Consider the following 11,654-nt stretch of genomic DNA (forward strand, 5'->3'; position numbering starts at 1 on the left):
TCCTGTGCTTTGGTCAAGCGGTCCTTGACTGACTCAATGATCTCGAAAAATGCTAGGCAAACCACAAATTGGGTACCAATGCTTGAGAAACAGACGAGCTACGTCCTCGGCTGTGGCCGTAGAATTTACTGAAGCGATCCACAATGGTGAAACACTGAGTGTTACGGGATCTAGTGGATGCTGGCCCTACTACGAAGTCCATAGATATGTCGATGAAAGGTCCGTCGGGATAGGCGAAGGTTGAAGTAAACCAACCTTCTTTGTATGTGGAACCTTTACTTTTGACAAATCTTACAGGCTTGAACATGTGAATATACATCACGCCTCATTTTTGGCCAATAAAAGGATCGTTCTAATTTCTCGAGGGTACTGTTGATACCCCTATGTCCTCCAACTAAGGAGTCATGGACATCATGGAGAAGAGCTTATCGCTTTTCCTGAATGACACAGAGGTGGTTCTTGAAGAACAACCAACCGTTCTGTACTGAATAGTGGCCAGGCTCAGAATTGAGGACCAAATTATACCGAGTACCAAGCTCAGGGGAGTTGACATATTGGTCTTTCATGCTATCTAAGGCCTTCCCCGTTATTTCGAGAATGGTAGATTCCTGGACTGCCTGAATGCTAGCCTTGCGACTAAGAGCATCTGCTACTGGGTTATGCTTACCAGGGATGTATTCATTCATTCCTCCTAACTGTTGGAAGAGTTGACTCCACTTGGCCTGTCGATCACTCCACTGGGTACTGGGCATGGTTTGAAGCCACTTTAGTGCTTGGTGGTCTGTTTTTACTGTGAAAACGTGTCCATAAAGAAAAGGCTTCCAATGTTTGAGCACTGTGATCACACCCAAAAGCTCCTTGCTAGAGAACTGCACCTATGGCTACATTGCTTGCATCGGTAATGACCTCGAAAGGTTCATCCCAAGATGCTAACTTTAATACAGGCGCTTCTGAGAGGCGGCTTTTTGGAGTGCATGGAATGCATCAAGTGCCTTGCCTGTAACTGAGACTTTTTGCTTGTGAGTCTTCACCCTCTTGAGCAAGTCAATAAGAGGTGCTACAAGGTTGGAAAACTGATGGACATGGATACTATAGGCCTGACAAAGACCTACGAATGAGTGGATTTCTTGGGTAGTCTTAGGAATGTCCCAATCTAAGATTTCCTGAACCTTTGATGGATCCAATTGAATCCCATCGGAACCGATGATATAGCCCAAATATTGAACTTCTTTAACACCAAAGACAAACTTTTTGGTGTTTATGTAGAGCTCATTATCTCGCAAAAGTTGCAAGACTTTCTCCACATCTTTCTCATGTTGCTCCGTAGTGGTTGAGAAGACTAGTATGTCATCAAGGAATATGAAAACACACTTCCCAATGTGGACTGCGAAAATCTTGGACATCATTTTATTGAAGGTTGCGGGTGCATTTGTAAGCCCAAAAGGCATGACTACGAACTCGTAGTGACCACGCTCTGTCCGGAAAGCTGTTTTTGGAATGTCGGCTTCAAAAATGCGGACCTGATGATAACCACTTTTGAGGTCGATCTTGGTGAAAATTTTAGCTTCGTCTAAACGCTCCAAAATGTACTCAATCCTTGGCATAGGAAACTTATTCTTAATGGTGAGTTTATTTAATGCCCTGTAGTCTACACAAAGGCGTGCAGACTTGTCCTTCTTTGGGACAAATAGGATGGGTGCAGCAAATGGTGAGGAAGAAGGCCGAATGAATCCGGCTCGGAGGAGCTCAGGTAACTGTTTTTCTAATTCGCCCTCTAAAGTCTTGGAAAGACGATAGGGAAACCTGCTAGGAGGATCTGATCCAGGGATCAAATTAATGTGATGGTCCTCAGGGCGAGAGGGTGGGAGACTGGGCGGGAGATCGTTCCTGAGCATAATGTCCTGATGTCTGGACAAGAGGTCTGCTAACTAAGGGATTGAGGACGAGATGGATGCTACCCATCGATGAGGTAGAGGCTATTTGAGCACGAACATAAAGTAGTGCTCCTGCTGCTCCCTTGCGGATAGCTCGTCGGGCCTGGAGATACGAAATCAATGGGATACCAAGAATGCTTCTATCCCCACGAATCATGACAGGTTCAGGAAAACCTTTACAGATAGTAAAAGTGTCCTGTCCCCAATCAAGAATAGGCTCATACTGACGGAACCACTGAATTCCTAAGATCATGTCACACCCCAACAGAGGCGAGACAATGAAATCTCGTTGGAATGAGGCCTTCTGAACGTCAAAGGCAAATTGCTGTGTCTTCTGAGAAATGTGGGTGCGGAGACCAAGTGTGAACTCGTCCACATCCAGATGATATGGAACTAATGTGCAGCTGAATTTATTAGCCAATTGGGGAGAAATGGCGTCTTCAGAATTGCCCATATCGAAAAGAACTACAAACTGTCGGCCCTTGGCAGAGCCATAAGCTCAGATGAGGCTCTTCTGTGCAGCATCGCTCTCACCCTCCTGCTTAGCATCAAATACCACGGATGGCATAGGATGCATAGAAGGTAAAAGTTGAACCGCATTGGTGGTAGTAGGCGGAGCTGGAGGAGCTGGGGATGCTGTGGCAACTGTGGTAGAAGGAGCTTTGGCGGCTTGTTCCGCTTGCCATTTGTGGCAATCCTTCTTACCATGTCCTATGATGTGATAGAAAAAACATCTATTTTCTGATTGATACTTCTTTTTCTCCTCTGGAGGAAGATAACCTCCAATAATGCCTGCTTTAGCCTTTTCATCGGGAGTTTTCTTAGGCTTAGATTCCTTATGTTTCTTATCCCCTGAACTGGAGCTATTACTGTCGTCCTTCTTAGCATCTTTAGAAGATGCATTACCTTTCCCTGGCTGTGTAGTGGATTGCTTCTACTGGGGTTTGGTACTGGACTAAGATGACTGCTTGGGCTTGCCTCCGTTCATCTTCATTTCTTCATTCTGAGCGAGAGTCAAACCCCGTCATATGTACTGGGTTCAAAGTTACGAACTGTGAACCGAATGTTAGGATCCAATCCACGAATGAATTGCTCCATCTTGGCCTGTGCGGATAGCCCTAACTGATGTGCTAAAGTAATAACCTTGCCAGAAAACTGAAGCACTAGGGATCCGTTCTGTCTGAGTCCATAGAACTAATCTGCCAGACCGGTCATGTACTGGGACGGGAGGAATTTGGTCTTCAGGTCATGGACAAAGGTATCCCAGCTAAAAGCTGTGACACCTGTGGTTTGGTTTGAATAAAGATTAGACCAATGCTGCCACCAAGTGACTACCTCACCAGTGAGATGGGGAGCCTTATGTGGACTCTATCCGAGGATCTGTGATCCTAGCTAATGGAAAATGAGCAGTAAATTGATGAATAAACTAATTAACTGCTAAATGATCACACTTACCATCATACTTACTGAAATTTGGTTGACTGCGAATGATGGTAGTTGATGCTACGGACTGCTGGCTGGTGGCACCTGAGGCGGGGGATGGTGAAGAGAGGTGCTGGTATCTAAGATGAATGGCATCCTTTTCCCTTTCGTGCTTGAGTAATATACGTTCTCGATCAAGCTCTCGTTGGTGCTCCCGAGCGGGAAGTTCAATCCAACGCCGGTCTTCGTCGATCCTGCGTTGGGCTTCCTCATAGTCCCGTCTTTCTGCTTTTTCTTGTTGTTTTCTTAATTCTGCTTCTGCTTTTTCTCTCTCCTTTGGGCCTCATCTTCTCTTCTTTGTTGTTCCATCTGAAAGAAGAGGGAGATTTAGTCGGGGCTGTTGGAGGCGGAGGAGCACGTGCTGCTGCTGCCTCCAAGAGTTGGAGACGCTCCATGAGCAGCTGGTTCTGAGCTCTAAGAAGAGCTATGGTGTTTGTTGTAGTCGGAAGAGCAAGGTCTCCTTTGGGGGAGACTTCTTCCAGCTGATGGGTACTCTCCTCTGTAGACATGATGCTGAAGTTGGTGGTCGTGTCGGAATGCAATCTGACCATCCAAGGATACCCTCACGCTAGGATACGGTGTGTGTGGACAAGCTGAATCTGATACCGATGTAACATGCAGCGGAAGTATTCGTATTGGAGGATCCTGTCACAAAAATGCTCACACCGTCTTCTGTATCCCGAGTTTCGCTAGTTTAGCAATCCACTTTAAGACTTCAAACTTTTAAGAGAGATGAGAGAGAGAGAGAGATCAGAACTGTACACCATATGGGGTCCCGAATTACCCACTGAAGGGCCCCCTATCCCGTTACCGAGATAGTATTTGCTTTATTATCTTTAAAGAGACTGACGGTGTGACTGACGATAAGCCAAACGCAAGACCTCTGAAGACCAAGTGTTGGGCTGAACTGGACACTGCTGTAGAAGCACCAAAGATGTCCAATCTCGAGCCTATGCACTCTTCCCAATGGAATGAGAAGGGGATGCAAAGCTGTGGCTGAGAGAGGGCTGTTTGGGACTGTTCTAAACTGAATATGAATGCTATAAATGCTGTAGTTTACCTTCACCAAGTGGCTGGATAGATGAATGCTGAAAACTGTATGGATGCAAAAAACGCTAGATGAACTGTTGGCTGAATGCTGAACTGATGCGTTTCGCTGATGAAGAAGCGCTGAATGCTCATGCGTTTGAAGTGCCTATGGCTGTAGGAGACAAACGCTGAGGGCTGGTGGTTGAAACTGCAATCGCTTTGCTCCTTGTGCTGAAGATGCCAAGCGCTTGAATGCTCAATGCTGTTTTATGATTGAATGAATGGCTGAATATGCAAGAACTCTATTTATATGGACCACCAGAGCTAGTCGGCTGGCTACAGAGCTGGCCGACTGCTCATGTCCACCATAAATGCATAAATGATGTGTAAAATGCTGAAAATTTTGGGAAAAATACCAAAAGAATCCTAGTAAATATCTTGATAAATACTAAATGATATCTGGGGTATTTGCCATGGTCTAGATGTAATGAATGAATGATGTGCAATATGCAGAATGCTTTCTGATGCAAACCCTAAGGTTTCTACTGACTGTATATGCATGAATGTGTCTCTTTAAGTGGGTTAAGAGGCTTAGACTGATTGACTGACTTGCTATGGCTGAGAATGACCTATGTAGCTTGTGCTTGACTTATCCTGGACTGAGGATTACGATGGGGTTACGGCGTTTGGCAAATGTCGTCCTGAATGGTACTAATATTGTTACAACGTTGCACTGATGATGATGAGCCAACTTGTCATCATGCACTATAGTGCAGAGTGCATGTGACACTCTCATGGTAGGCGTGATATTAAGGCTTGACCATATGAGCCTTATACGTACATTAGCTTGCTCATAAGACATTCCCCCTTGAGCCAAGCTGGGGTACAAGGATACGAGCTTAAATTATTGAAGGGTGCAAACACACAAACACACTGAAAAAGGGAAACACACATAGGTACAATTAGATTTTGGGAGATAATCCCAGGCAGAGAACCCTTATTAGGAAAATGTAGATGGGTAGAGACAATTAAAATGCGTAGGCATCGTCATCTTCTCAAAGGGATAGATCACAGAGGGTGAGAGTGCTTTGTCGGAAGTAGAGGTGGAGGAGGTTGGTTTTGGATCATGTGGTTCGTGCTTCTTCCATGTAGTTTGCTGCTTCTGCTTCTTGAAGTTTGTTTAAGCACTTGAAGCACCTTTCGAAAGTGTGGCCCGGCTTCTTTCAGTAAGTGCATTTGACAACTTTGTTGTAGCGGTCATTAGTGCCTTGACCTCTGGTGTACATAGCCTTTTCTTCGGTGATGCTGAGATGTTGGCGTCCAGTGTCTCCGTCCATGAGGACAGCAACCATTTCTTCATACTTCATATCACGAGCAATACGGAGAACACTTTCTGCGTAGCTTTCATTATCTTCAAGGCTATTAAGTAAAATTGCTTTCTTATCACCATCATTAGAGGACATTTTAAAGCGGATTAGGATGCCTAGAGCATTAAGATGTTCTTTCAAAGAGGCATCTTTAATAGACATTTTGTTAAAACTTTTGTTTGAGAAATAGCTTTGAATTGTTGAGTTGTTCACCAAATAAAGTGTTAAGATGATTCCATACTTCTGGAGCAGTTTTGTAGAGATCCACATGATGAATGTAGTTTTGTTAATAGACATGATGGAGAGCCTCATAATGGTGAGAGCTCAATCATTTTTGTCGCTCTAGGCTATTACTACTGGAGATGTGTTTGTTCCTTCCGGTTTGGTTTTAAAGCCTTTGACTAATCTCCAACATTGTACTGCATGAAAACAAGACGAATTTTGGTTCGCCAAGTCGTGAAGCTGGTGCCATTGAACTTCTTGAGGGCCGTGAGTGCCGAGGCAAGTTGAGGCTGATCCATGAGAGATTGAAGGCACTATGACTACTGTAGACTCTAGAGGCTTATATAGTGATTGGAGGACAAGTGCTGCAAGAAACCCCAAATTTCTACATGCACAGGACTTTAATTGTGATGCAGATGAAAGCCCCAAGGTTATGGTATGTCAGAATGCCTAATTGTTCAAGAAATTGGAAAACCCCCAATTTTTGAAATTAGGGTTTTTGGTGCGAAATTGGGAATTTCGGAAGAGCATTAGGCAAAAAGAAAAAAAAGCAATCAAGAAATTTGCAGGAATTTTTTTTAGTAGGGTTTGCTTGACCTAGCTCTTGTGCTTGTGCATGTAGTCGCAGCAGGCGCATGGTATGCTGAGGATGTCGTCCCGGCAGTAGGTGCAGACTGCTGCAAATGGGCCCTGGCAAGATTGAGTAGTCGGGGAGCGGCGACGGCAGACGAGGCAAGTAGCAGGTCGCAGCAGGTTGAGCAGCAAGATGATGACAGGTGAGGCCAGGCGAGTGGCAGGTCGAGCAGCGACGACGGCAGGCAAGGTGAGGCAAAATTGGCGGGTCGGAGGAGCCAGGGACGAAAACCGCTGCGGACAAGGTGAAAAAGGAGGTTGGGCTGGCAAGGCGTGTGGTGGCCTCGCCCAGCGCCGCCTGGTCGGATGGGTGGCTCAGCCGGGGTCCTTGCCCCCTTCCAGTCCGCCCAGCCAGCTGAGCGGTGTCGCCTAGCTCAGCCCAGCCAGCACCCGCGAGGTGGGCGGTGCAATCGGGTGGAGCACGCGGTGGAGTTGTGGTGAAGAAACCCACAGAGGCAGCGTGAGGACGAGCGCTTTGATACCACTGTTGGATCAGAGAACCACTCTGCTTGGCGGGCTATGGCGGTTGCAGCAGTATGGCACCCATGGTGAGAGTGTGCGAGTGAGATGAGAGAGAGATATAGAGAGAAAGAGACATAATGATTAGAATAGAAATGATTGATTAGATTGCTTGCTGAAAGGGAGAGATATATGGGTGTCCGCATAAAGTTTATGGCTAGAAATAAGAGGTGATAAGAGGAGTTTCACACGGGATGCACACACAGGGTAGAGAGGGTTCACACAGGAGGTAGAGAGGGTTCACACATGAGGTTCTGAATATCCAACACTATTGGGCTGCCAAACAGCCCCAAACAGGCCATACTGCTAGTCAACTGGTAGTTGGCTGTATTTGGCAAAAGCCCCTTTTTTATAGTACTAGATGCCCCAATTTATGGGTGCCTGGCCTTGCCACATGTGGGCTGATTTTGCAGCCGTAATCCCTGCCCAAAGCCCAGAAGCATGTCCATGTGGTACCCAATTAGTGTGTGCACTTGACATCTAGGTTCTCTTTTTTGCATGTGGCTTGGGATAATCTTTAAAAGAAATGGCATGTAGCAAATGTAGGGGTGGGATAAAGACCAGCATGGGGAAGAACTTGGGTAACTGTCACCGCACAGGCAGCAAGAGATAGACGGGCCAGGCTTGGAGGTCCCCTTGGGAACCGATTGGTGACTGATGAACCGTCTCCTCTCCTCGTGGTTTTTTTTTTTTTTGGGGGGGGGGGGGGCGAGGGCGGGGGTGTCTGAGGGGCAGTTGGTCTTGATATGTTTTATATGTGCTAGCTGTATAACAAGTTATTGACTGGATGATGCGTGCCCATGTTCTTCAAATTTCGGATTATATTCTGATTTGAATATTTTGGACAGGTTGTTTTTGCTAGGTTTGGAGAAGTTCGGAAAGGGTGATTGGAGAAGCATCTCTAGAAACTTTGTGATCACCAGAACTCCAACACAGGTGGCCAGCCATGCCCAGAAATTCTTCATCAGACGCAACTCAATGCCCAGAGAGAAGAGGAGATCAAGCATTCATGATATCACGAGCTTCAATAATGGAGAGCCTTCACAATCAGGGCAGGCAACACCGGTCACAGGCTATGCGACCAATCCAAGTGCACACCAGCCAACTGTGCTTCCAGTAGGGAGCATGTATGCAGTTCCCGTTGGGCAGCCAATCACAGCACCCATGATTCCAGCTGTGGGCACGCCTGTTCCCTTGCTTCCTCAGGGATCCATGCCTTATCTTGGAAGGCCCCATCTGGCTCCTCAACCAGTTGTTTCTGGAGCATCTATGAGCATGGTTCCAGTTGCCTATCCTATGCCACCTCCCACTACACAGAATTGAGCAGATCAGAAGGTTCTACCTCTGAACATAATGATACCTGTGGTGGGTTTGAATGATGGTGTGCCTTTTTGTGTACAAAGGGTAAGGTTCTAGCTGCCAACAAGATGGACCGTGCTTTTGTATCACATAGGCAGTGAGGCATTTTTATGTGCATCCGTGAGTTTAATTTGACCACATTTTGTCATAATCCTCATTAAAAGATGCGTGTTCTCTTGGTGGGCTTTTGCCCAAGTGGTTATAACGCTCATGACTCACTCCAACATCCTGGAAAAGAAAGGTGGGTGTTCTAGTCTTTTGAGAGGTTTTTGGCTACTGTGGTGGGGGTTGTCACATACATAGAAGTGAGTCTTTATGCCAAGTGGGAAATTTTAGGGTGTTTACAAGCATGTTGCATATGGGTGGACAAACCCAGAAATGGAAATCAGATTATGCATAGGTGGGGTCTTATGTATTGATCTGATCCAGCCATGTGATGAGGTTCAACCTCCATGTTGCCGTCTTTGACCTGTGCTGACTGTACACAATCAATGGCATTCAATCTGTTGTAACAGTGTATGAAACAAGTAAAGGGCTCTCTATAGCCCGTTTTTTGGGAAGAGAGAGAGGTGTGGAGACATTTTTGTCCGAAAAGAAGGGAGCCTTTCATTGAAGAGGGAAAAGAATGAACTGTTCTTTTTAGCCTGCCTTTGAAAAGGCAGGTCTTAGTTATACATTGGAATTTCAGTGAGTAACACCTCATGCAAAAGCCAAATTGGCAAGGGACGGGTGAGTCAAGATTCAAACTTGCGTCCCATGGACAATAGCCTAGAGCTCTACTGGTGGGCTTTATGCTCAAGTCCATCTTCCCCTTGAGCTCCAATCTATTGCTTGACTATGTTTAAATCGTTGTAAAGTTTGTTGGGCATTTAAAGTTCAAATTAGGAAAAAATCTTTTTAACTTACTAGCTTAGCTTTTTGTCATCTATGTAGATGACTTGATTATTACGGGGGATCATGGTGCAGAGATCTTTGATGTAAAGATCTTGCTTAGACAGAAGTTTGAGATGAAGGATCTGGGGGAGCTCCGATATTTCTTGGGTATTGAGGTGATTAGGTCATCACATGTTATTGGATTACTGCAGAGACAGTAATCCGTAGATTATGGCAAGTAATGATCTTCTTAATACAACATATCATGTGGCAAGCAACTTTCATAGAAGAGGTGGTGCAAGGTACAATTTGTGGTGTGACAAGAAGTATAAAAGAATGCTGGCTTTAACTTTGTAGTGAGTTTGTGATTGCATGATTTAGTGTCCTTATGGTTCACCTTTGATAATAAGCCCAAGTAATGGACTTTTGAACTTTAAATTATTAATTAAATTGGTGCACCAATGTAGACTCTAGGCATGCCTTTGGATGGTTTTACTCGACAATGTAGAGTGTGCAATTTTGATGAGTGAAAATTGAGGTGCTTCTTACGAGCTTATTGAATGGCAGCAAGTTCTTTAAATTAACAAATATTGAAGTTAGATTCAAGGAAAATTTAATTGAGTAATTTAAGTTAACACTAGTTCTGTAATTGGACACTAAAGTGTCCCGAGGATACTTTAGTGTCTTGTTTCTCACCAAAACTTTGGAATTTTCAGGGGAACCTAAAAACAACATTTTTACACCTTGTTTCAACCATAGGTCGGTTAAAAGTCAAAAAATAAAGAGGATTTTTCATGATGTCAAAGCACAAGCTATATTAGAAATTTGACAAAAAACTCTAACTTAAAATTTTCATTGAAATTTGAAGCTGTTTGTCAAAAATCCCATAAAATGCTTATAACTTCTTAAATAAATCATGTTTTTCATGTTTGTAAAAGTCAATTGGTAGAACTTGGGGTTTCAAAACAACACAATCTCCTTTAGGTCCTAGTTCTTAAGCTACTTGTGAACTATAATAAAAATCTCATAATTATCAAGATGCTGAAAAAGAGAAAAAATTTGGTCTTTCAAAGGTACTTTCATAAAACTAGGGTTATGTTAGTGCAAATTGACAATTGAAAATGATTATATAGTTCAAAACCAAGTTAATACATATTTTTTGGGATCCCAAGCTCAAGTAAATCTTGCTACTTGAGCGTTATCTTAGTTTTTCATTCGTGCTATATTTTTAAAAAATTTTAAATTCTCTCTCAACAACCATGAAACAAAGGTTTTAGGTGCTTAAATTATGTTTATACAATGTACCTTAGCGGAATTATTCTATACAGATAAAATGTTGCAAGTTTACTAAGGAATATAATGCGTATGACTCAAGAATCTAAATCCAGAATTTTTGTTGTGTGCAGTTTTGACATTTTGAAACAATTAATATTTGTAGCTTACTAAGGGGCTTTTACATATAACTTTAAGATCTCAATGGATAGAGTAAGCATTGCATCACCTTAAAAAACTTGTAAATACATTAAAACCATGTATTGGTTTGGATACAAATGGATGCTAAAAAGTGATGTATCAAACACACACAACTTCCTACTATTTTAGACACTCTCAATTGAATTTTATTTCATGTGAAACTTGGCAAAATCTTTGACACAAATATGAAATAATTACTTGGAATTTTACACGAGGCTTAGTGATTTTTTTCTCTAAACTTATAAGGCAGTTTTCTCAAACCTGAGTTGCAGTCTCATGTAAGTCCTATTTATGGGTGTAATTCCTTATCATGCCAGCATCCAAATTGCAAGGTTACATTTTTTAAAGACACACTAGGTCACATATTCAAACTCCTCAAGAGGGATTTTGAATATGTCTTTCCTAGCGCAAGTAGCATTTTATTTGCATCGTCCGAAAAAGGACACTTAAGTGTCTTTTTTTGATACCAAACTAGTGTTAATTGACATTCATGCCAAACTAGTTTTTATAAAGTGCATCAAACTAATTAAGGTGAAATGGAAATCTCATAATGGTTTGCTCTCTTTTGTTTTTTAATTGCAAAGCTTCAAAAGATGTTTAAAATTGGGGCATATGGATGCCTTTTATGTTGGCCCAAGGTCCTCGTAGTTATTGTTTTTCACTGCTTGTAGGCGCTTTAGGCGATGCCGTCTCGGAAGCACCTTGTGGGGTTTTGAACCCAAGATCTCTTGGTCCTAGGCAAACACCTTCACCACTTGGGCTA

At 43.5% G+C, this 11,654-nt stretch overlaps 1 protein-coding gene and 1 long non-coding RNA gene across 2 annotated transcripts in view; both read left to right on the forward strand.

Annotated features, from left to right (window-relative positions):
- Positions 1-9,426, forward strand: part of LOC147617491 (transcription factor MYBS1-like) — a 58,592-nt gene extending 49,166 nt beyond the window's left edge. The window contains exon 2 of the mRNA XM_086775744.1: positions 8,035-9,426. Coding sequence (XP_086631870.1) covers positions 8,035-8,509 — 475 coding nt within the window. The 3' untranslated portion in view covers positions 8,510-9,426. The remainder of the gene's footprint in view (positions 1-8,034) is intronic.
- LOC147617490 (uncharacterized) overlaps positions 1-9,819 on the forward strand; it is a 59,591-nt gene extending 49,772 nt beyond the window's left edge. The window contains exon 2 of the long non-coding RNA XR_015262232.1: positions 9,479-9,819. This is a non-coding gene — a long non-coding RNA (uncharacterized LOC147617490). The remainder of the gene's footprint in view (positions 1-9,478) is intronic.
- Positions 9,820-11,654: the final 1,835 nt, after the last annotated feature.

The sequence above is a fragment of the Cibotium barometz genome, chromosome 36, assembly GCF_041138505.1.
Source record: "Cibotium barometz isolate CiBa-2024 chromosome 36, ASM4113850v1, whole genome shotgun sequence".
In the NCBI taxonomy this organism is placed as follows: domain Eukaryota; kingdom Viridiplantae; phylum Streptophyta; class Polypodiopsida; order Cyatheales; family Cibotiaceae; genus Cibotium; species Cibotium barometz.